General features: G+C 42.2%; 3 protein-coding genes across 3 annotated transcripts; 1 reads left to right on the top strand and 2 right to left on the bottom strand.

Annotated features, from left to right (window-relative positions):
* Window positions 1–297: 297 nt before the first annotated feature.
* On the bottom strand, window positions 298–10,416 carry fem1c (fem-1 homolog c). The gene is made up of 6 exons (XM_070964750.1): window positions 9,043–10,416; window positions 5,724–5,893; window positions 5,425–5,613; window positions 4,462–4,973; window positions 3,129–3,305; window positions 298–2,893 (listed from the first exon to the last, which is right to left on the bottom strand). Exons 1-6 carry the CDS (start codon window positions 9,584–9,586, stop codon window positions 2,629–2,631), a joined length of 1,857 nt encoding a protein of 618 aa, XP_070820851.1. The 5' UTR covers window positions 9,587–10,416; the 3' UTR covers window positions 298–2,628.
* Window positions 10,417–10,740: 324 nt separating this feature from the next.
* tmed7 (transmembrane p24 trafficking protein 7) lies at window positions 10,741–15,768 on the bottom strand. The gene is made up of 4 exons (XM_070964856.1): window positions 15,730–15,768; window positions 15,228–15,425; window positions 13,883–14,128; window positions 10,741–13,088 (listed from the first exon to the last, which is right to left on the bottom strand). The coding sequence occupies exons 2-4, from the start codon at window positions 15,384–15,386 to the stop codon at window positions 12,852–12,854; spliced, it is 642 nt and encodes a 213-aa protein (XP_070820957.1). The 5' UTR covers window positions 15,387–15,425; window positions 15,730–15,768; the 3' UTR covers window positions 10,741–12,851.
* A 1,127-nt stretch (window positions 15,769–16,895) lies between these two features.
* Window positions 16,896–22,829, top strand: LOC139332526 (RNA-binding protein MEX3B-like). The gene is made up of 5 exons (XM_070964542.1): window positions 16,896–17,675; window positions 18,897–19,135; window positions 19,351–19,396; window positions 21,035–21,783; window positions 22,111–22,829. Exons 1-5 carry the CDS (start codon window positions 17,039–17,041, stop codon window positions 22,519–22,521), a joined length of 2,082 nt encoding a protein of 693 aa, XP_070820643.1. The 5' UTR covers window positions 16,896–17,038; the 3' UTR covers window positions 22,522–22,829.
* Window positions 22,830–26,468: the final 3,639 nt, after the last annotated feature.

Below are 26,468 nucleotides of genomic sequence, written 5' to 3'. Positions count from 1 at the left end.
TTGAAAGGTAACTTGTGGTAATAAACTGAAGCAATACATTTTGTGTACACGCTGATCAAACTAGTTTTACAGGAACTTTATATCAATTTCACTCAGGATTGAAAGCAGCCTTTTTCCTACACGCACTCTGACCGTCTGCCATCTGAATGAAGCAATGGGAAATTACCGTTAAGTCAAACTGAAATGTAGACACCTGAACAAGTCTATAAGACATAACGCCACAGAAACCTAAACCTTGCTGAAATTCCTACTGCAGAAACAGACACAATAGGAAATAAAGACATTTGGACAAGGAGACATGTGCAACATGGGTTTATTGTCAAACTGGTTATTAAGACATGAACTTGATTAATGCCATATCAAATCATAAACTCCGCTGTAGTAAAGTGCAGATTCAAATCAAGTTGCCCTGGGAGTCCTCATACATTTTCTATGTCTGCTTTTGAACGGTCAGATTTAATAGACTGCAATATGAAACCTACAAATTATGAAAAGCCCTTTTTTTTCAACCCACACATCTAAAGCTAATGTGCAAACAAGATAATTCACAAGCTTTACTATTCTGTATGTTGCGGCGTCCTCCCACTCGTTTGTGTCTTCAGTTCTCGTACAATTGGACGACGGTTGTACAAAATGAGCAGAACTTCACTAGCTGTAGTCTAGTTTGGAGTCTAGGAGTTCTCGTGACAGGTTTTCTGCAGTGATGGGTTGGCTGATATGCTGCTGCTGCACATGCACAGTGGGCCAATGTTGGTAACCTACTCATTAAAAGAACGACGGCATTTAAAGGTACACTACGCAGGAATTGTCAGTTACTGTTTGTAAACACAACATTCAAACTTGGCCCCTCCTCGCCGGCTCAATGCCACCGGAAGTGCACTGCCTGTATGTATGCTGCAAGGTACTACTGGAGGAACTTTATCTTTGATGTATTAAAAAAGCAGATGCTTTAGCAAACGATCTAAGCTAACCACCGGCAGCTGCCGGTTCAACAGAAAACAGGCCAACCCCGGGTCTTTCTTCAACCCCACCCTCTCCTTCAGTGCTCGCCAGCGGGTTGAAAACCAGCCTCCGGTTCACTCTGGTTTTTCTGCGATTGTTCCGCCATTTTTGTAGCTGCTAACGGTCCGGCACCTACTAGCAACCTTTTTATAAAGTCCTGACCTCATCCATGTGCTGTTATTAGCTGGGGGCTACACACGCACTGCCCAAAGATTGAAGCCCAGAAAGAAAGTCGAGGCAGAGGGCAGGGTCTCTGCAGACACACACTTGAGAGGGATTACTTTTGTATGAGCCTATTCATTGTTTCTTAGGAAACTCCTGCATAGTATACCTTTAAAGGTCCGCCATGTGTGAACGTTAAGAGGTCACTTCTGTGTACAAGCCTGCACGCTCCAGCAGTTGTAGACAGTTAGTTTGGCCAACTGTGGTTTCTAGTGGCAGTCATGTGCATTATGGAATCTCCATGAGTGCCACCTCACCAAACTCTTGTCCTCAATAATTTGTGTAAGCTCAAAAAAAAAAACCCAAACAAAAAAAACAATCTGCATACAAGAAACACCTGTGTGGCGCTCACTCGTTCACACATACAAACACAATCACTCAAATTCATTCACCCCTCTTACAACAATCAGTACAATGGTTTTGCGTCCCCCTTCTGAGTGAAGTAAGGGGATACTGAAGGAAACGGCAGCAATGAGGTAAACACAAACTCATGAGAGATATTGCACAGACAAGTGCCGGCACAGAATACAACAGTCTCTCTTTCCAACAGCCTAGCCTGTGCATAGGAAGAATAAAGCACTTATGGTGTTCGCAGACATTAAACCCTTCTCGTAAAGCTTTGTTATACACTAAAGTGAGAAAGAGAAATGAGTCTAGAATCCACACCACTTGGCAGATATCCAGATTTGCATGACAAAAACTAAATGTATTGTAAAAGTACAAAAAAGAGTAACCTAATGATGACTGAGGAAGGGTCCATGACTGTTGGCAACAGTGATGGGACAAACAAAAAATAACCTGAAGTCCCAGCATATGTAGAAATGCCTCAATCCTTGCTTTGAGAACAGAGAAGCAGGCAAAGTTGAGGCTGGGTTGGAGCCAGCATGGAGAAAAATCTCTCAAGTTTCATTCAATAAATAGCATAGTGGAATATGCAAAAAAATTAAAAAAAAAAAAAAAAAAAAAAAAAAAAAATCAATGTACTATGAAGCAAAAATGCGTAAACCCCTTGTTCAGTTCATCCGGAGATACAAACTGTGTTTGTCCATGTTGCAATCCACTCCTAATACATCCCCACAGATCAGGCTGTGACCAGTCTGAGCTGTGGCTCCACCAAAGAGCAAACACAGGAAGAAAATGGTAGCTCATTCCTCCATTTACTCCAGTCGTTTATCAGTTTATCCTGATTGCATGAGGACATTTTTGTTCACACAAATCTTCAACTTCATTCTCTTCAAATTGTTCGGATTTACAAGCCAAACCCACAAAACTGTCTTTCAGTTCCTCAAACATGTTATGGGTCAGGCGTTGAACTCATCAGTCTGACCACTTGATATAATTGCACCCCCTCCTCTTTTCCTCCACCTATCCATCCATCCATCCCCCTCCGCTCCTTCATGATCATTATCTGTGGAGCAAGACGAAGGCCTCTAGTTTCTCTGGGATGTTTCCCCGGTAGTCGAGGCTGTGCTTGATAATAGCCCTGGCGGCTAGGCACTGCAGCGTGGTGTGGTTTATGGGCTGGATCACATTCCTAGACAGCTCCTTCTCATCCAGGAGGTCGCAGGCTGTTTGCTGGAAGGCATTGGTGCTGTCAAAGTGAGTCCCGCATGAAATCAGCAAGTTCATGATGTCAGGGTGACCATTGGACGCGGCAATGTGGAGAGGACTGGAGGGTTGGAAAAGACAACAGAGCCGCTGTAAGATTATGCTAGAAAACATGTTACTGTTTGTCTGGTCTGACATGTTGATATTTGTTTAACTGGTGGCAGCCTTGATGGTTGATGACTGTGCAGTTGCAGAACTTATGAGGTATTTTTCATTTACTTTCTCTACTTTAATTATTTCTAAAAATTAAAACCAGTAGAGCAACTAGAGCAGTAGAAAAACAAACACAAACAGACCTGTTGTCGTCTTCATCGCGGCTGTTAACATCTGCCCCACACTCGAGAAGGATGGAAGCGACTGTGAGGGATGGGAACTTGCAGACGGGATAGCGGCCCACGCAGGTGGTGTTGCGGTCGACTGCCAGATGTAGTGGACTGTAGCCGTTCTTACCACATGGTTGGAGCTTCAGGAATCTGTGGAAAGATGTCAACTTCTCAGTCAAGGAATAGCAGCGAGGTGACAATGAACTACAAACATCGTGGTAATGGTAACAGCACTACACAACTACAGGACAGTGTCCCAGCTGTGTGACAATGTGGACTTCAGGCCTATTTGAACTAACACCGATTATGAGACAAAAGTCCTCTTAATGTACATGATTCATTGTCCAGGGTGGGTGGTGGAAAAAAAAAATCAATTCACATAGGAACCTCGAGTCTTACCTCCTACAATTCAGAGCTGATTCACAAATGTCAAAAATCAATTTTCAAAATGTTAAGTGTGATGCTGACAGAACAAAAAGGCAACTGCCACGGCAACGCAGCACCCAGACAATCTACAGTGCACACATGCTGGTTATCTCATAGTTCATCTGCAAAGAATGCAGCACTTTCAAGCATTTTTCTGATTTAATGACTAAATAATTTCCTTTGGGAGATGAAAGTAAAGTATACTGTGAACTCGCGATGCCATCACTCAGAGCCTAACCTTACTGGAGCAGTGATCAGCAGTAACAAAGGAGAGCAGCTGATCAACACACACTGTGGCACTGAACAACTTAAACCAATTGAGGTGAAGAAAATAACTGTGCTCGGCCTGTTTCACCTGAAAAACCCTTTGCCTGCTCACGTCTTGTACAAGGAAGGCTTTCCTCAGAGCTAACGGTGCAGCAGAGAGGCTGTGCGCCACAACACAGTGAAGCACTCCCCCTCATTTTGTTATGCACATACAGGCAAGAGACAGAAAGATGCTTTCAAATTAATGAATGTTAATTTATTTACATAAAAAGGCTGCAGATCATTTATCATTTATTTTAATTGCCAGATATTGTTGATATTGTAATTCAGTGGACTAAGGACACCAGTGAATGGTTGAGCGCAAATACTGGAGCAAGAAACGTCCATCAGAATGGAATTGAGAGATTCCCAAAGATTTACACCCTCATTTAATTAATACAAATTCACAAATGGCTTGTGGCAGGAAAGGAAAGCATTATATAGTTCAAGTGATATTCTCCCATTTGCTGAAAAAGGGGATGTAAATATGCTCTCAAGGACATTTTCAAAGATTAGGTCAAAGAAAATCACTGCCACAAAATAGTGGCCAAAAGTAAATTAACATGGAACCCACCTATAGATAGTTTCCTTCTTGAAGTGGTCCTGCTCTGCAGTACACGGCACCTTCTCTAAAAGACAAATGAGGTGCAGGATGATTGACAGGGCCTTGCTGAGCTGGGCAGGGTCAGGAGGCATTGGCCCATTTTGTTTAACTGCCCGCTCAATCTCCAACACGCTCTTGGAAAGAATGCCCATCAAGTCCTCAAATGACACCGATGTCCCCAGAAGCCCCTTGGCCCTGTCCTGCAGCATGAACGAGAAGAGTTCAGCGAATGACAGCAGGCTGGAGGCTGTCATGGGGCTGAGGGGGTCCAGGTTGCTCTGCTGCATGTCCAGCGCATATTTCCACAGGTTGATACAGCGCTCAAAGTTCCCAGAGTCGGCGTAGACAGCGCCTCTGTAACGGATATAGTAAGATGTGTCTGGATGCTGTGGGCCAAGGATTCTCTCACGGATGAGCAGTGCCTGCATGCGCATCTCATCCGGGTCAGATATCAGCCCGTCCAGCTCTTCTCCGTTTGTTACCTGGGAAGAGGATTACAGTGTCAAGACAATGGCAGGGTGCAGCAGTTTAGGCAGTCTAGGGTTTCCATGCGTAAGCGATGAAGTCAGAAGCACATAGCTTTCAGACCTGATACTGGACTGTTTCTCTGATACATACAAATCCAGAACAATAAAAGTATTTTTCCCCTTTGTGCCTGAAAATATTTTTTTTGGGGGGAAAAAAAATAAAAAAAAATAAAATAAAATAAATAAATAAAATATGAAAATATGTGCAGCCTCTGCCTCCAATATAAGGACTACAATGTGCAATTTTCCCTCTACAGTGAATTTAAACGCAGTCAACTTAAGCATGTGCTGCCTTGACCAAAATATGACAACATCAACAATAATGAAACCTCAAGAGCATTAAATGCGATGCAGAATCATGCTGGGGTGGTGCAAGGCGGAAAGACAGACTCACACTAATACTCACCTCCCTGGCGTAGTCATAAGCCATGATCAGCTGCTTGGGTTCAGGTTTATGGACGATGTTGTTACTGTCCATATACCTGAGATCCATAGCTCTCTTCCAGTATTTTAAAGCACCAAGCAAATCTCTCTTCTTGTCAACAAACGTGGCTCCCAAAAGCTCCAGGGCATCAATGCGTTCCATGTGGCTTGTCTGCAGAGGAAACGACATACATTTCCAATGATTCAAACATCATGCCTTTCACACAAACACGCACACACCTGTGCGGACAAACTCTCCATGGGAAGTGATAGAAACCTGACCTGTTCGTGCGTTGTCAGATCATCTACGATGTTAGTGTGGCCTGTGACACTGGCAGAGAGTAAGGGCGTCATGCCGTAGCCGTCCTGCTCCATGGATGCTCCATACTGCAGTAACATACGCATGATCTCCAGACTGCCCGACTCTGCACAGTCATGAAGTGCTGTGTTGCCTGTGAACACAGGGGGACACGTCTTACAATGAGCTACAGACTAGGTTAGCTATATTATTTATAAATAATACATACATATATATTTGAGAAGACAGACAAGACAGCTAGAGGCCAGCTTTTTAGCCTGCACACTCCCTTTCCTCTTGGAATATATTCAAAATGGCCACAGACCATCTGACACCAGGATTATCATGGATGCTGCCATTGAGCCCTTTGTTGCATGCTCACTTCCACCGAATGATTATCCATTCTAGTGACACTCAGATCATTCTACCTTCTAGATGTAGCATAGCTTTCCAGTGGGAATGTCTGCTCAACAGCAGCAAACCTGAGCCTGCAGTGTGAAAAAGCTTTGCAATGATTTCTCCATTAGACAATTTACCGTTTCCTGTCACTGCCATGTTTTGAAACAGTCGTCGAGTTGTTTGCTGTCACCTGATGGGTGTATCATGTCATAGGCGAAACCCGGCAAGGCCGTGATTGAAAATGTAGTATTCTAAACAGCCATCTGCACTTTCTGATCTAGAACACATGTATTCATGTTCTCACAAGATGACAGTGAGAATGTACAAAATGCCAATTTCAACTTCTATACTCAGTGATTATGCTGAATGTAAACTTCATCTGCGTGGAAAGACTGAAGAGAGGCCAGCAAGGACCAAGTCTACTATTACTGCTGCTACCTCAATTACCCTTTAATAGTCTACACATGACATCCTCTGACAATCTTTTTACCCATTATTTTGGGTAAAGCAAGAAGACCTTCTGCTTCCACTAGTGAGTAACACTTAACTACTATATATATGGTGTTTCAATACTAAATTCATAATTTTGTTATATGAATGCAAAGGTCTGGAGGTAGAATAAGCTTAAGCATGTCTTGCCTGTCCTCGTCCTACAAATTTATCTTTCAAATAGGTTACTTAGACTTCAGGGTCAATCATCAACAAAAACATTGTAAAATAAGAGATTTCCACAGCTGGTTCTTCCTGCAGTCAAACACGGGTAGTTCTTGGTCTGCTGGAGCACTTCCTGATTCCATAAAGTTAAAAAAATTTAAAACATGTAAACAAGTAAATGCCTTCAAGTAAATAAATTCAACACACCTCATAAAGACATCATGTCCATCCTGACCAGCCTATAACTTAAATGTAGCACTTTTACGTAATACCGCTTTCACTCTCCTCTAGTCTGGCTGCTCTCACTACACTGAGGCTAATCCATATTCACGCAGATGAGACCAAACAGGGTTAGCCAGGGATTAACCATTATTTATACTCTGAGGTTTCTGCCAAAACTACACTCATAGGATTCTTGTGTCATCTCACTCTTGACAGTGAAAACTTGGGGGCCATTGCACAGCAGGTTTTCCTGTAGTTTAGTCGAGCTGGACAAGGCAACCTGGGTTAACATCGTAGAAAAATTGTTTAACATTGGTGTTATGGTTTTTGGTTGCTAAATGCTTTCAAGTGATAAAACTTTTAATGTTTTAATGATTTTAAGATATTAAAAACTGTGTGCTCCAAAGGAATACTATACTATTTCATCATCGTGTTGCCATACACTATCCATAGTGCCTTTTTTGGGCCTTCCTCTAAACCAGCTTCCACCAGAATTGACTATTTTTTTGGTGTGGAGATATGTTCAACATCATTAGTTAAAGATGGTGCAGGAAATGTGTTGAGATTTGCTTGTCTGGGTGATACATTCACTTCCACTAACATAACAACTTAATCCACAAACTTAGGAAATCCTTTCCACTGTCAGGGATTAATCTGAATACTTACTATGTGCCTCCAAACAGAATTTAGGCTACCTTCAGGTCAAGTAAGGAGGGCAGCTTTTTAAACAGATCAGTCCGCTGTGATTGTGGAGCCCTGACCATTTTTTCCATACTTGCTTGCCTCCCTCCATCAACACAATGTCCATTGTTTTTGGAAATTTGCCACTTCATATCTAACATTACACATCTACTCCATCCTGTTGGTTCAGCTGTTATGGGAAAGGCAATAGTCTGAAGAACAGGCTGGTAAGAGTGCTTTCCACCTCAATCATCACACATGATCCTGCCATGCTCATTTGTAAGCACATGTGTTCGGTTGTGCACAATGGAGCACCTGCCTCCTGCTCTTCTACTGGTCAGGAGGATGAATTGTCTCGACTTCAGCATGTTGGATGTTGATGTAAATGACTTTAGTGTGACTGCGTTCATCAAATAAGATAAGCCACGACAGCACAGTTCAAACTAATGGGAGTGTGAGAGGTGGCCACTCAAATGTGTGCGAAACAATTCATGTACATATGCCTTCTTGCACATTTGACAGAGTTGTGCATGAGGATAAATACAGATGCCAGAGCACAGACATATTTTGAGAATATGATCATCTGGAACACACGAGAATTCAGATGGTCAGGGAAGGGGACTATGGTGCGGGGCTGGTTTGTCAGATACTTTATATATTTCTTTCTAACAAGGAAATTGGGCACTGTCACATCCACTGTCACAAACATGAAGCTAACCACAGCTGCTGTGCTCTGAAGGACGGAACAATATATATTTCCCAGCCTTCGTAGCTATCTATAGTGGTGGTGTTTAATACGCTGGATAAGTTTAAGCAGGATATCACTTTAATGCTTTTCTTTTCAAGCAATCCTGTGGTCTGTCATCGCACACAAGACAATACCCTAAAAAAAGACAGTCATGCATTTACAAAATACCATCTAAGGACAGAATAAGATCTTTCAGACACACCCACAGAGTCAGTCCAAGCTGACGTAGTCATCATCACAGCTTTCCATTGTGGAACCAGAAGTTCATTTTCTCCTGTTGAGTCATCTCAAATGGTAAAATGCAAACACTTTGATCATTATTGCATACTGTTGTTCCCTACTGTTTATAGCAAAGTTTACATTTAGATCTGTGTACAACAGACATTTTTTCGTTGATTTCAAAATTACTTGCTATGTGGTCAGGTCCACACCTTTACCATCTGTCAGGGTAAATGTAGAATAAAGAATTCAAACCATATTGAACTCTGCAATGTACGATTCTGCAGAATCAATCAGTTTCTTATTTCAGGGTCAGCGATCGTGAATATAGGCAGATACTGTTGGGTTGCTGCTGGCAGCTGACTGTGCGACCAACTCACCTTTTACACTTTTTCTGTTGACATCTGCACCTTTTTCCAGCAAGTACTGCGCTATATCCTTGTGTCCTTTGTAGCAGGAAATCATAAGACACGTGTGGCCATGTCTGTTGGCCACTTCCAGGTCAGCTTTGTGCTCCACCAAGTATTTCACAATGTCCAGGTGACCGTCAAAACAGGCTGCTCTCAGGGGTGTAGAGTTGGTGAGTGTCGTGCTGTTGACAGATGCTCCGTGGCCCAGCAGGGACTGGACCACCTTCAGGTGACCTGCCGCCGAGGCGGCCCAGAGAGGGGGTGCTCCTTCGATGGTCTCCCCGTCAAAATTTACCGACCCACCGACCTCAACAGGAGCACTACAGCACTCCAGCAGGTACTCTACCAGGTCCAGGTGGCCGTACCGGGAGGCCATCAGGAGCGGGGTGGCCCCGTTTGTCTTCTCGCCCATCAACTTGGTTACCTCGTGTCCATCTTTGTTCTCCAACAGTTTCTGAAGCAGACGGAGCTTACCGTCCCTGGCTGCGTTAAAAACCGCTGTCTTTAAATCCATAACTGAGAGTTAGTTTCACGTTAAACAAAACGCAATGACGTCCGTGAAACAATCGGTCAGCGATAACTCGAGGAGTGCGTTAACGTGGCTGTGGACCGGCGGCGCTCGGGACCTTTTGTTTACAAGGTCCGACTTTCTGGCTAACGGTAAAACTGGCTAGCGTTCTGGTTAAAAAGCCAACAGCAATTCGTGCCTTTCTACACTTAAGCTTACAGAAATTGTCATCACCTGTCTCTTGTATGAATATCTAACTCTATTAATAGCTCACACGTTTGAAACGACCCTTGGTCCAGTAATACATTTGTCGCCGCGTTAGCAAGGTTGCTAGTCAACTTCCTTGATCAATTAAGCTAACCGACTAGCTCCGCTTAGCTCAAATACTTTACACCTCTTTATTGATCGTTCAACCGATACTCATCCGCTGACACCTCTTCCCCTCCAAGAAGCTCTCCTCCACTAGCTCTGCTTTCTGTGCATGTCATTGTTTCACAACATACTCCTGGGACGTTATTTATTTTTGCTTTCGGAGGGCCGAAATACAGAAATCCACCCCCACCCGTTGCGCCGTGCTGCTGCTAGCTTAGCCTGGGAAAACGACGTTCGCTCTCTCGTGCGGCCAAACAAGCAGGGGATATCCCCAGTGTCTGCGTCGCTCTTCTTTCGCCCACACGTCGAGAAGAAACGACAGACGTTACCCCCCAAACAGCGAATAATAGTCGTCCATGTAGACACTCCGTAAACTGGCACGACAATAATCTCAGCGAAAGAGAAGGTAAATAGGGAAAGGCGATCCACCCACGGCTCAACCGGATGATCACGACTCAGTTTCTGTCAAATCACATACCCAACGCAGTCTTTTTTCTCCACTAGCGCAAATGATTGACGTGCCAAAGACCAATCACAGAGCTGATATACTCTTACGTGGCCAATAAAAAAAATGACAAAAAGAAATTCTTGTTCTTTAAGTACCTGTAACTTAACAAAGAGATAACTACCAACGGAAAGACAAACCAACGTCAAAAATATCTTGAAATAGATCCTCTGTATCTGCCGGATTAATAAATACTTTGAAATACTGAACGGATGCAAAGCTGGCCATTATTGCCTTGATTATATCACTCCCTACAGGAAAGAAGAAGCATGACCAGGGGATGTATTCAAGAAGGTGATCCCTCACTGAAAACCAAGTGTTTATTAATGGTGAGAAAATCAAAGCATACCCCGGCATTTAAACAGAAAGTTTATTCAGCCAACCCAATAACTTAACAAATGGCCAGGATGCCTTAGAGCTGAATTTATGTCCAAAAATGATCTGTCAGCACAAAAACCTGTAAATGCACCTCCTACCAAAACTGACTATGAACATAAAGTGAGAGGGGACAGAATAACAAAGGAAGCAAAGCCAAGCCAGGACTAATCAACAGCAATAATAATAATAATGGATCTTTTGAGTTGTTTTCTATGTCTCTGGAATCAGTCCTGACAAGTCAAACATGACCAAACTATAAAGTCCAAGAAGCATCATATTTTTTATCTCCTCTGGTGGATTAGGTGTAAATCTAATTTGTCTTTGTCATAAATATAAAAGTTATGTTTTTGACAAATTTCTCACATTACATGTCCTCTAGCTTTGCCAGGAGATGAGCCGACCTCAGTCAGATTCATCGATGTGTGCTGTAAACCTCTACAAGTGGCCTTCAAAATGACTACATGATACCATGGCTGTATTTAAAAGCAGTCAGATTTTGTTTTCAAATCAGTGAATAATGACCCACTGACTTTCACGTGACTGTTATCTTTAGCAACACTACCAGGTTGAAATAAATACTGTATGTAGTGCCTTCTGTAGACTACAATGTTTAGTGAAATTCACCGTAAGAACGAAACTAGCATGTTTAGAAGTTTTCTCTCAGTATCGCTAACTGAATCAGATGATGAAAAACTGAAAAATGACAGTTGTCAGAGCCATATACAGACATGTTAGATATAAGCCATCCACATCTTCCTTCCTGTACCTTTAGATAACGGAGTAGCCAGTGAGGGGACAGAATTTGAAATTACAACTACAACTCAAAGTTCCTAGAATTATCTTATATTCAAGCAACATTTTGCAAAACATTAACTTTACAACAGTGCTGTATAAAACCAAGAGGACAATATGAGCCCACAAGATAAATAAGTTGTTACACTTCAAACAGCAAAGGCAGAATTAGATTTAACATTGCAAGGGAACCAGAGAAAGACAAAGATTTCAGAAGAAGCTGGTGCACTTAAAATTGCCACTTTAGACACAAAATGTGTCATTTGCAAACACAAGAATAATATGAGTTATTTCTTTTTGTCCCCCACCACGCTGAGTCACACAGATGTAATAAAGAAGAGGTGACCTGTAATTAGAAGACTCTTAGGAGACACTCCCCCCAGGTGTGGTCAAGTCGAAGCATGACTTTGCCCCAATGTATAATTGAGAAAATTCGATCTAAAATGCAAAAACTGACTTTATCGTCTGCATCTCTAAAGTCAAATCTTCAACCCAAATACCAAACAATTTCAAGCTATTATCAAATGATGGCATACTCTCTGTATAGCAGACCCACTTCTGATAAAAAAAGCTGATAAAAGCAAACATAATATCTAGTCTTTCTCACTTATTACAGTGTGGTTTAATAACAAAGAAAAAAATGCAACAGATTTTTCATAACCAAATCCTTTGCCTTGCCTTGTTTTAGAGACCCAATGAACTGCAGATGAGGAAAGAAATCCTCATCTCCCTACATAACACATTTAGTCACATTTAGTCACACTTGGTAACCCCCTTGGTTATTTCAGTGCACAGTTTGGGCTGAAAAATGGAACAGATCAGGTGGAGAGAGGGCATGAGATGATGGGGTAGAAAATTACACAAATAAAATAAGAACACATTTAGAAATAATTTCAAATATTTAAAGTATTTAAGGTTTAACTGTATGACCAGCTGCTTGAACTGCCTCAAATACAGATAGTTACAAGCAACATAAGCAAGCCTTTCTCCAGGTTTTCTCTCTCAAAAACATTTTAAACACAGATAACCTTTTTGCTCAAGACTCATTTGCATAAAGTTGGTATGAATGCCAGTGCTGAATGAAAATTACATGTCAGATTGTCCGACCTGGCTGTTTGATATGATCCAATTTCAGATCAGCACTGATATTCCAACTCACTCTAAGCACAGGAGCCAAGGTACAAATGAAGAGGTGATGAATCAGATCCCAGCGCTCAGAGACTGTTACGATCCAACGCGTGTTGTAGTGGTCTTCTTGTCAGAGAAGAAGCTTCTCAGCAGGACCACCTGACTGATGCTGACCACCAGAAGGATAATGGCTTCTCCAATGGACCAGAATGCAACACGGGTGTTGAGGTCCTCTGCCCGACTGCGTCCCTGGGCCTCGCGGAGGCGGAAGTGTGTCTGGTAGTCAATGACAGACTTCAGGGCCTCATGGATGGACACGCAGGCTGATTCCATCTGGAAATTATCATAAAATGGAAGCCAAGATCAATCCAAGATATTTAAACTGAGGCTGGAAATGAAAGATTGACCAGCTAACAAGAAGACATTAACTTTGATTCACAAACCAGATGGAACACAGGGAGCAAAAATTCCACTGTTAAAACATCCCTAAACTTGTAAAATGAAGTGACATAAATTTAAGCTTTGGATTTGGAATCAAGCATCTAACTAGCTATAAAATATTATGTTCACTGGCTGATGTAGATCTAAACACTTTGGTGAAAACATAATGGGCACATAAAACATTTTACATTGTGTTGTCTGCAATAAAATCTGAAACAACTGCAGGTAATAAATGATTGGTGTGAAATAAAAAGTATGTCCATCCTCGTTAAAACTCAAGATACTCAAACAGACACACTCAACAACAGAAGATGAGTATGTTGTGCCGAGCACACCCAAACAGGTGTTTCAGTCTTTTACAGCAGGTTAAACCTCTTTTCATGTTAAAATTGGGTGGAGCTTGGCTGGGAATTTGCAGAAGTCACAAAACAACATGTACGATTTGGAAGTATAAAGGCGTCAGTTGTGACGAGTAAAAGAGGTGTTGAAAAGTGCAGTCTCATGTTGCACCACATGCTGTGTAGAAAATGAGGCTGCAGTTTATTTGTCAGATAAAATGAAACAAATACAGTCTTATGCTATATACTCCATAGTAAACTACACAGTTTTGAGAAACCTAAAGAAACACTCACTCCCTCAAATTCAAACATGCAAATGCACAAGCTTGTGCGAGCTTATCGTCTTACCTGGGTGAGAGCAGTGACTCTGTTCTCATTGGGGAAAAGTGGAGGGTCATCGCCGACCTGGAAGTCAAAGTAAACCGTCTTGTGTGTGAAAGTGGAGAACTCATTACTGAAGCAGAACTTGTAGGTGCCATTCTTGGCAGCTGTGAAGGTAAAACTGTCATATTGCTTCTTCATTTCCTTGTAGAGTGTAGTGCCATCTGGGTCCTCCAAACGACAGTCCACATCATAATGGCCACCGGTCACCACCTAGGAGAACATAAAGACAGGAGGACCATAAATTCAGTAACATAGTGTTTTTTTTCAAGTATTTTATGAATTGTGTGAAGTTCTTCAGACACAGCAGACGGGCTGACAACACTGGCAAAACTCATGTCATGACTGTCACATACAAAGCAGTCAAATGCTACTTTAAGTTTTTTCTAGAAGGAAATCCTATATTTTTTGTAAAAATATATATTCTCAAGTACTTAATATTTCAAGCTGTGACAGATTTTAATCATATTTAGACATGAAAACTGTGAATGACTATATATATATATATATATATATATATATATATATATATATATATATATATATATATATATATATATATATATAATTATGTAACAGTATAATTTATGATGAAACAATCAACAATATAATAGTGAATTATTGCTCAGTCCTAGGAAAGAGGGGTTGGCTGTTATGTAATATCAGTAATGATGGATCTAATGAATTGGCTAAAAGCCAAATAATGCTCTGTCTAAGGCAGCTGTGGACAATATTCTGATTAGTATTACTTTAATTTTAATATTTTCTTTAAAATGATTGCTGGGCAATTACATTTTCTTACAGAAACAACAACAGCAAAATAAAACTGTGCTGTTAGATGACTGGTGTGAAGACTAGAAGATATCAATAAAGACAAACTTCAAAAAGCTTTAAATGAAAATACATACAGTATAAATCATATGATTTACTATATTGTACAGAAAAAAATGATTACAAGTATAGCATTCAGATTCAGTCTATGTTACCCACTGACACAGTCCTGCTTGTGAAAACACTTTGTGTCTGTGTGTTACATTACCGGCGTCAACAACACCTGCTCATGCGCGATTACCACATACAACGAGCGAAAAAAGACAAAAACTGTTATTAAGTAATTTTTAAAAACTTGTATTTATTTCAGAAAGCCTACCATGTATTCATGCCCTGGGATGTTAATATTTTTTCTGTAATCTTCAAAGCCAGACATTGCCCTAAGTGTTGGATAGGATAGTGTTGACTCCGTTTCAACTCTAACTTCCCATTTAGGACGACTGCTAAAAGCTTGGCTTGGGCCCAAAGAAGACGCACATACCTGAAACTCGAGTGTACACTTTGTGCCGATGATGATATCCTCGTAGAAACACTGCTTGGCGTTGTCTGGCAGCTCAAAAGTTAGCTCGGAGCCCAGCACCCACCCACACAGAAGCTGGGCCCACAGCACCTGCAACAGCACCCGAAAGGATCCGTACATCCTGAAGACCGAAGCTCTAAAGCAAAAACTTGAGCGGACCTGCAGAAATAAACATTAATAGATATCAAATTCAAACCAATACCGAGGATGGCAAAAAGACAAAAATGGTGACAAAGCAAACCCGGACATTGATATTGGCGACAAGTTGTTAGCTTAAAGCTAACTGGCTAGCTGGCTGGCCTTCATATTCAAGAGACAGAAATACAAATGGAATTTGTAAAATTTTCTTAGGGCTAGTGTATTCACGTATTATCCGCGCGCTATGGTCATTAGAGTTAAAGTAAATTCAAACATTATCATTTCTTAATTCATTATTTTGTTTCAGTCAGTATTAGCTACTCACCACAAAGTGCTCACCCGGATGTGACTAATGCTAAGTAACGTATTACAAATGTGACACTGCATTGGCTGTCATCTGTAAAAGCCCGCCCTCTGCTCCCTCTCATTGGTCAAAAAGAAGAGGAGGAGCGCTTGCGAGATCACGTGGGTCACGTCCACGTACTTGGAAAGCACATATTCCTTCTCGCAGTCAGTGCGCTCCGACGTGGCTGCTTTAGGTTAAACGGGCTTAGAGCCACAATACATCTGGAAATGATGTTGTGTTTAGACAGACGATATTATATCTATCTATTGAAACATGTTAGAACCAACAAAAATCTACTAATGCAAGATCTCAAATGTTTTCAGTTGTGACTGTCGTAGAAGTCCAGAAGCTTAATCATTGTCATTTAAGATAGCCTCCATTTGGAGATGATGTTGCCCAATGTTATGCAAGGTCCACTGTTTTTGTATGGCTTTTATAGACTACATCTATATAAAGGCATATGCGCTTCACACTTTCACACCTTCACACCTGCACCCAGTGGCGCACTGATATATTTTTTCTAAAGCAAGACAAGATTTGCTTTGCTTTGCTATTTTGTGACCTTTGATTTGTATTTTATGGAAATACCTGTAAATAAGCATGACTTCTCCAGCTTGATGCTGAATTGGACAGCCAGCTACTTGTAAGAATGTGCAATTTCTATATAAGCTCTGTGGAGCTGTAACCTGAAGTACCAGATCTGGTGCATCCAGATGCTTCATATGGCAATTGAAGCGCACTGTTGTATTCAAAGTCGCTCAGTCCTTAGAAGTTGGGCAATGCTTTGTCCTCTGTCCTTTGTCTTAAAACCAGAATCTAGTTGCAAGAGGAACAGTAACAGAGACTTCCTATGGCCTGCGCACAGAGTCATGGTAGTTAACATTTTGTCAGGCACACATTGGTCTGTTCGCTGCTTCTGCATAGCTAACATATACCATCTTTGCCCTAAGCATCTAAGCATTATGATAAAACTTTACGACTATTCGCTTTTTCTCTTTATCTTATTTTTTCTGATGACACCCGACTCCTGCATGATGCGCGTTCAGTGCGTCTTCTTGACAGTTGTGAACATACGTCTGACCCCAAAACAAAGTCTCGCGTGAACAAGCTGTACGGGATTACAGTGTAGGGAGGGCTGCATGGAGAGCTGGAAGACAAAACAAAAGCCGCACATTTCAATTAACAGGCGCTGGTCGCTTTTTAGGTTTTATTTTTTTATACATCAAGACAGATTCGGTCATTTATCCACATATATCGTTTAGCGACAATACTATAAAAGTGTTGCATTATGCCTAGTAGCACGTCTTTGCTAGAGGCCGACGAGGGAGAGTCCGAGGTCCCGCCGCCGCTAATGCACGCTTTCGCCGGTATGGGCCTTGAGGAGCACCACGGCACCCAGAGCCAGAATCCCGAACAAGCAGATGAGAGCCTTTCCTTTCACCACCCGCGCCAGCTCCAAGCGGTGTCTCATTTCAACCTCCTCGGTACAGTCTTAGATTTGAAACCGCTGCCTCTGCATCGACCGCCCTCGGGAGATGAAGTGAACATAACGGCAGCGCCCGAGGACGAGGAGCCAGAAGTTGTAGCCGACTCCTCGGGCTGCACCGGTAGCTCGTTGCTAGCGCAGGCCCACCTCCACCGTCACCTCCCATCAGGGCCGGGTGGCTCCGCGATGCCGTCCGGGATGGAGCCGCCGCACGTCGAGACGGTCTTGTTATACAACGGAGACGAGCGGGATGATACTGTGGCCGGCGGCAGTGCCATACCACCGGCTAGCAGCTTGGCAATGCTACCGTCCGGCGTGTACGGGGAGTCGGGCTACGAGGCCGAACCTTCGCTGTTGTGTCGGCGAAAGAGCGTCAACACAACCGAGTGCGTGGCCGTGCCGAGCTCCGAGCACGTCGCGGAGATTGTCGGCAGGCAGGGTGAGTCTTTGTTGTCTTTCGGATGGCTTTAGCTGGATTCATTCGCTAACTTGAAGTTGCTAATGGGACTTTTGGGGAAACTTCTTGGGAAGATAGTTCAGGCAGCAGTTAAGTAAGGAAAATAAAGCATACACAAGATTAAAAACTGGACAGTCGTCTAATGTAAAAAGAAAAGTAATTTTATGATAACAACATAATACTAGAATATAAAGAAAACGTAATGCTTCTCTGGAACACATAACTAGCAAGGTTGTAGTTAATTTTGTTGGAAGTGCGAATTAACGTTAGCGGTCGAGTTAACTTATCACCCGCATTGCTAGCATCAACGCGTAACTGTTACGCGTTATTTTACATTATTAGTTAACATCTTTATAGGCTCCATTTGTTTCATAGGAGGCAGCTGGCTAGTTGTGTATAGTGTAAACATAAAAATACCTATAACTAACCCAAATTATCCTTTAATTAGAATCTTCAGCTATATTGAAAAATTCCACGCTAGCTTGAAACCAGCTAAGTTAGCTAAGCACTCCACCTAACTGGGTCAACGGCACCGTCGTCCAGCACCCTTAACAAAAGTTTACATCACAAGTTCTGACAACCAGCAATTCCCTCTGAGTCCCCTCGCTTTAACAGCTCGTCGGTATTATGGATGTTTTGTCTGTGCTTCACTGACAGTGAGCCTGTCCTCAACCGTGCCTTGTCGAGCTCAACCAGGCTCGGCTTTGTCTCGGAGGAGAACATTAAGAGTCGGTCACCATTGCTTTGCCACATCAGCTGTAGTTTACAGTTAGTTCCGTGACATGACCGAAGACTTCTGAGATCCGCTGACCACTACTGACATTTCTGAGATATCCATCGCTTTCATCTGGTCTTCCACATAAACTTTATAATGCTCAATGGAAGGCTTGGGAGACTGTTATGTCGTATTTGAGACCAGTTGGGGGAGGGTGCATAGACTGCAGTGTTGACAACAACAGGAAATGGGTCTGGTAATGATGTTGGACTCTCAACCACAGCTGAAAGGAATATTTAATTTATAAGCTATGCAACTTTTAAATGGCATTAGTGACTGCCTGCTGAAATTGCATGTGTCATGATCTTTTATTAGTTCAACTTGGAGATATTGAAGATTAAAGTTTAATATGTGTATGCTATGTGATGTGTTGAATGAAAATCAAACCTTCCCGTCTTTCCTTTTCTCTCTTTAACCTGTCCCGGCAGGCTGTAAGATCAAGGCACTTCGAGCTAAGACCAATACATACATTAAGACACCAGTGAGGGGAGAGCAGCCTGTCTTTGTTGTGACAGGGCGCAAAGAAGATGTGGCTATGGCTAAGAGGGAGATCCTGTCTGCAGCCGAGCACTTCTCCCTCATCAGAGCCTCTCGGAACAAGACGGGCCCTCTGTCTGCTGTCACCGGCCCAGGGACCCCCTCTCTACCTGGACAGACAACCATTCAGGTCAGTGAGCACGTGATTGTGAGTCATGGTGTTGTTGAGCGTTAAAGATATGAAACAGACATTCTAGTGCAGTGAATCACATCAAGAGCGACAGAGTACTGTGTATGTTACCATGCAAGCACATTTTTTTTAAATAAAAGAGGCTCTCTCTTGTATCTGTGTGGGTGTTTGTCATTGAAAATGTGTGTAGTTTCACTGTCATTTCAACCCTACAGGTGCGGGTACCATATCGTGTTGTAGGACTGGTCGTGGGTCCCAAAGGTGGGTCTTAATTTATCCTATATTCAGATGATTGTTGTTTGCTCCAGTCACATGACTTCATGTTTGAAAGAGTGTTCATAAGATTTCAGCTCTGGCATTTGTTTCCATAGTGATTTTTAGCATTATTGGAAAAACAACACGCTTGTATAACAAGACCCACTAACCTCAAACTAAAACTGTATTTTGCAAGTTTCATTAAGTTGTGCCCGTTTTACGCAATGAAAGGAACAGAGATGAAAGGAGCAGTTACAATAAGGCAATATCTTTTCAATATGTTTATGATTCTCACTATGAAATGGGGGTGTTGGGGACAGAAAAAGGCAACTACAAAGGTGACTTTGTTCATATTTAATTTTACTATGAAAGTCATGATCTACTTTGTGTCTGACTAATAAATGAGCCACATTATTTCAGTAGTCCATACACAACAAGTTTTTATGTCTTTCTTAGCATTTAGATGCAATTGTGAATTGTCTAATGGATTACCTAATGTGTCTTACGTTGCTTACAGCAGTTTGAATATGCTGAGCTCTACTCCAGAAGGTTACATTTAGCTGTCACCCAGTCTTTAACCCCTTGCCCTGTTGACATTACCACCTCAGTGTCAGAAGGCCCTGGGGTTGATTTGTAAATTGAACTGCAGTGGTTCTCAACCATGTGCCACGATGCTGGAGACGGTGAGGTAACAAGTCAAATGTCATCAAATTAGAAAATGATGAAGAAACGCTATGCCACACACAGAGGCAAGACAAAGCGTGTGATCTTAATAATCAACATTTAGTGTTAACAAGCATTTTGAGAATGATTGATGATGATTTGTTTCTGTGCTTCTGTGCTTAAAGGGTTACCATTGAGCCATATGTAAAAAGGAAATGTAAGGCTTTCTTTTTCAAATATATAGTGTTGACATTCGAGAAGATTCCAACACTCGACTGAAACTCAGGGTCTTGTGGTTGGGTGGTATGTGCTCCAGCCAGCTGAGTCACCAGGACAGACTGCAGTTCAGTGCTATAATTATTGCACAGCTGTGCTTCTTCCAGTTTCAACGTCAGATATTATCGGTTTAAAAAAACAAGTGTGATTACTGAAAATATATTATGCTGTTCATGTCACTGTGCAGTCCTTAGTATTACTCTGCTAGCGCTAATTTGTCAACTTGACACAATCAGGTCAAGCTGTCGTTAAGAAATGACAATGAAGCAAGCAGATTTGTTCTTTTTTTTAAACGCCTCCCTCTGGTGACAGCTGTGGCTGGAGCAATACTATATTCAGGTTGTCTGCGTGAACGTCCATCCCATTCTTGTGGATGTGATATCTCAGGAACGCCTTGAGGGAATCTCTTCAAATTTGGCACAAATGTTCACTTGGACTTGAGGCTGAGCTGATTAGAGTTTGGTGGTCACTGTGACCTCACACACACGCGTTTTTGACCATAACTCAAGAATTCATATGCTGGTTATGACAACAGTTCACACACTTTTGTAACAGCATAAAATGAAGTGACAAGTTTATTTACTAAATATAATGTATGAATGTTCTTGACATTCATGTGGTCATGTGATCAGAGCATTTTTCAAACTTAGTGTTCAACTGACAGCTGTTTAAATACAAGGGTTTTGGTCTGGTCATATCTTTCAGGAGCAACCATCAAACGTATTCAACAACAGACCCACACTTACATCGTAACGCCGAGTCGTGACAAAGAGCCTGTGTTCGAGGTCACCGGGATGCCGGAGAATGTGGATCGGGCCAGGGATGAGATCGAGGCGCACATTGCCCTTCGCACAGGAACCTGCGGAGGCATTGAGGCTCCCGGTGTAGACAACAATGACTTTCAATTCAACGGAACAGACGTCAGCTTTGACACGGCTGCAACACCAGTTGGGTTGGGGGAGGCTGGGTGGCTTCATGCTGGTGCATCATCACCAGGTGGTGGTGGTGGTGGCGGCAGTGGCAGCTTGCTGCCAATGAGTGTCAACAGTACTCAGCGAATCAATAGCAATATTAACAGTGGTATCAGGATGTCTTCCACCTACCGCAACGACAGCTCCAGTTCCCTGGGCAGCGGCTCCAGCTCAGTTGATTCTTTCCACGGCAGTGGGAATGGAAACCGGATGGCAGATTTCAGCCCGACCGGTGCGTTTAATGCCAATGCTAACAACAACAACAACAGCAATGGTGGCAGTGCAAGTTTCTGGTTTGGCGAGAGCCTTCTTCCTGTGGGGTCTGAGGAGCTGGTTACCCTGGGAGGTGGGGGCTCTTCATCAGGATTTGACCCACTTACCATATCCACTGCCCAAACCGCGCACCCTGGTGCACAGCCACACATTTGGAGCCCCTTTGTAGACCACCAACCCCTCCAGGCCTTTGATGCTCGTCAGCCTCAGGTATGTGAATTTCAATGTGTGAGTGCGGCTCATAGCTTCCTGTCTAGGCGGTAAAGAGACACCCCCACAGGTCAAAACAATTTCAGTGTGAGCTTTTCTCTTTTTGACTTTTGATGTAGGCATTATGAATAAAATCCAAGCATCAGAACTGTGATTACTGTTACAGTCATGGATACACCAACTGATCATCTCATATACAAGCAGTGACACTGATCGCACAGAAAATGCACTAATGATCCATTCCGTTGACATTTCTGAAACATTTCTCTTGAGTCGTGTTTTTTATGATGATGGTCATCTAATGATTGTTGCCATCGATGTCTCCAGACCAGTCAGCCTGGGACGCCCCGGCTCTCTCCAACATTCTCTGGGACAGAAGCCTTGGAACACCCTCAGGCCCAGCGTGTTCACCGAGGGCCCCTCAGCTCAGCCGGGACCCTCGATGCCCACAGGTTCCCCTCTTACAGCTCGGCCTTCTCCTCTTCCAGCGAAAGCACCGCCTCCTCTTCCTCCCCTCCTGAATCGTCCCTCTCCTATCGGCCGGGGCTCGGATCAGCAGTCAGAGGACAGGAGATATGTGTCCACTGTATGGATAACCAGGTGATCGCTGCCTTGGTTCCCTGCGGCCATAACCTCTTCTGTCTAGATTGTGCCACCAACATATGCCAGGGTCCAGATGCTGTCTGCCCTGTGTGCCTGTCCCCGGTTACACAGGCCATTCAGCTACGTAATATGTGATTTTAATCCATTTACCTTGATGGCTGATGAGGGATCAGCTTCCCAAACACTTCCAACTCATGTGTGGGGAAATTACAAAACTGACCCCAAATCAGTCTCTAGATTTGTCCTCACCCCGGTTTTGTCCAAGCTGGTGTTTGGTTGACAAAGGTGAGGAAGAATAGGTGAATAAGGAATAATCTGTATTTAGGGCACGGGTTTGCGTGTTCAGCCCGTTCATGTGCCTGTTATTGTGAAGTCTTCTTCCTTGATTGATTGATTGATTGATCAGTGGGAGGGTTGGAAGCCCTCTGTGTAGCATTGGGTGGGGTGGGATCATATATATCATATATATATATATATATATATATATATATATGATCACTTTTTTTTCATAATTTTTGATCTACATTTTCTTCTCCCTGGAAATCTAGTTATCAGTGTCTGCCTGCCTGTATTTTATTACATTTTTAATGAATTCTGTTGATACATGATGTTGACTTTTGGGTCAAAATTTTTTTTTGTCTGCCACAGTTGTTTTTATGTGCTGAATTATGGCCCAGCCCCTTTGCCTTTCTATAATTGTGCTCACGGCAGGAAACTTTGAGACAAAAAGAGGAGGTGAGCATGTTTACATAAAGTCCTACATATGAATATATAAATTAATAGTATTCTCCTGGTTGCCGCAGAAATTGAACGCCTACCGTAGTAAACTGGATATGATATACACACACGCCACTGTATCCCAGACAATTTGCAGTACTTTAAACAGGATTTCCAGATTCATAAATCAGAGTTTTCGAGCATTGCTGAGACTAACAGCCCATTGATACACGTGCAAACACACCCACTGAGTGGGTCAAACCTGCAACTGCAAAGATGTCACACTCCAATGGCAACCCCTTGTTGCCCCTGGCTTCTTTCCCAGATTAGAACCAACAAGTGGGTAACGTCGTTTTGTAGAGCACCAGGATGTTACACCACTTCAGTATCGCCACGTTGCTTTCCATTTCTACTTTGAGGGGAAAAAAACTGTTTACAGTAAACTTGTGCCTAATTCTGTTCTGAGTACATACAAAAGAAACAACTGGTTGAGCGGACACAGTGTTGCGTTGTCTTAAAACAAACTTGTGGCCTTTTTGGAAAGCCTGTCATTAACTGACAACACTATCTACAAATCCAGATTTAGGCTCAAAAGAACACAAGCTTACAGACTGAGGTCTTAATGTTCAATCCCTTAAATGAATCTTGGTGGAACCGAGGTTGTATCACTGGGATGTTTCTTTTGCTTCCCATGTTATTGAACCTTCCTCGAGCATCTATTGCTTTTTATCTCTTCAGCAACAAACACTCCCATTAGTTCATTTCTCTGTCATATTTTTTCCCCTCTTTTATTTTTTTCCTTTTGTTTATGTCTCGATTACATCCTTGTTTGGGAAACCATGTGCTGGTTTTCAACTAGGAAGATATGCACAGCTCTTACCTTTGGTAACATTCCTCCTCCCCATTATCACAGACACTTTAATAGATGGTTTAAGTATGGTTACTTAATAGTTAAACCTCACCTGGGAGTCAAAAGAGCTGATATTCTTATTAAACTATGAGGACAGCTGTCATCTGGAACAAATCCCTGTGCTGTAAAGAAGACCTGCTGACCTTTCAGCCATCTCAATGGTGTCTTTTCTCTCACTTGAACTGCTCCACCATGTGGCTGTCTCGTCACAGCCATTTTGTGTCCATGTTGGTAAGCAGCCAGCAAAACAATTCCACTGGGATGCAAAATTGAGAAGAGGGCCACCCGTGGCTCTTCTGTTTTTATGTAATCCCACGTCTTGTCTACCAGGCCTATGCAAAAATCGTCTCAGTATGTTAACTACTCGAGGAAGCACTAGATAAATAAAACTCCTTGAGTTTTAATTACAGAGCTCACACAATCTCGGGCTAAGCTTGTAGACAGACCTATCTTATGTTCTTTTTTTTCTTACTACATTTCAGTCGGGGTTCGCTTTCGTTTCCTGCTTTAAAGCATTGATGAAATGTTACAATGGTACACACTTGGACACTTTTGTTTCATCTGCCCATTTGCTGTTGTCCTGTGCCCGACAAAGCACAGCCTTCCCCCATATGTTATACTGTCGTCTGGACGGGACTCCAAACGCACCACGATTTGTTGTTTTCCCTCAGCCCTTCCACGTGTGTCTCTGTCTGTTCCTCTGCCTGAAAAGTGAAGAAAAGGTACAATTTGGTGGAAATCATCTCAAATCTTAGCTTTAAACACCAGTGTCTCTAGACTTTGTTTTTCCAGGATTGAACGAGCTGACAGACATTTCGAAGGGGAAGCAGCTGAAGTGATTTCATCTTGGACTGTGCTGATACCACATGAGGTCAATAGTGTTGCTTTACTGAGTGGACATTGGACTGCAGTCCCTCAAGGATTCCAGCTGTAAACGGTATTTAGGAGTTATTTCAACGCCGAGTTCTGTTTCCTAAATATCGCCTCTTTCATGGATGATTGAGCTGTCTTGAGGAAATGGAACCAAACAAGTCCCAAACGTGCAAAAAAAACCCCATCTGCTTCTGCCCCCTCTGGTCTTCTCTCCGTCCTTTTTATTTGATTTCTCTCTGATCTACGAAGGGTCGATCTCCCTTTGCTCTCTTTCTCCCTCTGAGGGAATGCAATACACTGTCGGCCCTCAGCTCGTTCATGAATCTTGACATTTTTGTGTATGTATTATATAATATTACTGTTAATGACTGATAAATATACAGAATTATTTTTATTTTGTTACATTTCATATATACATAAATACATCTATATTAAAATGTTTACAATAAGATTTTTACTTTTTTTTTTTTTTTCCACTTTGAGTGATTAAGTGAATGAAGACTTGGAAATACAGAAATATTGCAGGAGGGTATCAATGCTATCTGCTTGTAGTCTAGTTATTAGTTTACAGTATTGATGATGATAATAGTATTGATAGCTGCCATTTAACCTAGTGGAAAATGGAATGTGCATCACGAGCATGTCTTCATAATGTACCGCCAATGTAAAACGTCACACTGCAACTGTAAAAAGGCCAAGGATTCAAGCTGCCTGTCATGTCTGTACGCCACCAAATTAAGAACAGTATACTGTAAAATGTATCTTAGATTATCTATATATAAATACATATATTGTTAAGTTGTACCAACAGTTCAAAGTATTTGCTAATTTTACTACACTTTTGTTTTGTATATGTAGGGGGAGTCTTATGGCATATAAATTCTTCAAATTGAGTCAGGAGTTTAAAAGCAGACTATATTTTATAACGGCCTTTTAAGTTATTGCGGCCAAAGCACTGATATTATATATTTGCTGTAAAGAGAATTTAAGAGTTTTATTTTTCTGATATTAAAGTTACTTAATAAAGACGGTTTCATTTAAAGCCATGTCAGACCTCTGTGATTCTTTCGTGACTTAAAATGCTGTTTCAGTGTTTGTGCTTACACTCGGGAACGTGACACTGCTTTTTGAGGAACCAGGGGCCCATTTCACCAGATTTTCAACATGAGATAATTTCCTCTCCCTCATTTTGACATGTCTCACTAATAAAAACCAGCTCTATACTTTAGACCCATGTGTGAGCATGTGACAGCCCGGTAGGACTTGTGAACACAGCTTGCTAAAGGCAAGTTTCTTTACTCATAGTTCCTACCACGAAACAAAGTCGTTGAAATCAAGAAGTGGCTTTTTAATTGGCTGCAAATTATTGAGTTCAGGTTTGTAGTGCAAGTGAGCAACACTCACCATGCCGTGGCTCTTCACATTATTGCATCTCTAACATTGTTAATCCTTATATTTACAGAGACAGCCACAGACTGCTGGTATGGAGCCTGAAGTGAGGCACATGACACAGTGAAAGTTTGTGACCCCGGCTGCCTCAGGGCTCCATCAGCATGAATACAGGGACACGACGTCCTACTTT

Source organism: Chaetodon trifascialis, chromosome 6 (genome assembly GCF_039877785.1).
Source record: "Chaetodon trifascialis isolate fChaTrf1 chromosome 6, fChaTrf1.hap1, whole genome shotgun sequence".
Lineage (NCBI taxonomy): Eukaryota > Metazoa > Chordata > Actinopteri > Chaetodontiformes > Chaetodontidae > Chaetodon > Chaetodon trifascialis.
Note: the sequence above shows the minus strand (reverse complement) of the source record. Positions and strands in the feature narration are given on the sequence as shown.

What these genes read in the sequence shown, in the direction of transcription:
- fem1c (XM_070964750.1), bottom strand. Translation starts at nt 9,586, where the DNA reads ATGGATTTAAAGACAGCGGTTTTTAACGCAGCCAGGGACGGTAAGCTC. An exon ending in CAACAGAAAAAGTGTAAAAG is followed by an intron (nt 5,894 to 9,042) that starts GTGAGTTGGTCG and finishes CTGTGTTCACAG; the next exon opens with GCAACACAGCACTTCATGAC. An exon ending in AAGAAGGAAACTATCTATAG is followed by an intron (nt 3,306 to 4,461) that starts GTGGGTTCCATG and finishes ATCTTTCCACAG; the next exon opens with ATTCCTGAAGCTCCAACCAT.
- tmed7 (XM_070964856.1), bottom strand. Translation starts at nt 15,386, where the DNA reads ATGTACGGATCCTTTCGGGTGCTGTTGCAGGTGCTGTGGGCCCAGCTT. An exon ending in AGTGTACACTCGAGTTTCAG is followed by an intron (nt 14,129 to 15,227) that starts GTATGTGCGTCT and finishes ATGTTCTCCTAG; the next exon opens with GTGGTGACCGGTGGCCATTA. An exon ending in GAGTCACTGCTCTCACCCAG is followed by an intron (nt 13,089 to 13,882) that starts GTAAGACGATAA and finishes GATAATTTCCAG; the next exon opens with ATGGAATCAGCCTGCGTGTC.
- LOC139332526 (XM_070964542.1), top strand. Translation starts at nt 17,039, where the DNA reads ATGCCTAGTAGCACGTCTTTGCTAGAGGCCGACGAGGGAGAGTCCGAG. An exon ending in GGAGATTGTCGGCAGGCAGG is followed by an intron (nt 17,676 to 18,896) that starts GTGAGTCTTTGT and finishes CTGTCCCGGCAG; the next exon opens with GCTGTAAGATCAAGGCACTT. An exon ending in CTGGACAGACAACCATTCAG is followed by an intron (nt 19,136 to 19,350) that starts GTCAGTGAGCAC and finishes TCAACCCTACAG; the next exon opens with GTGCGGGTACCATATCGTGT.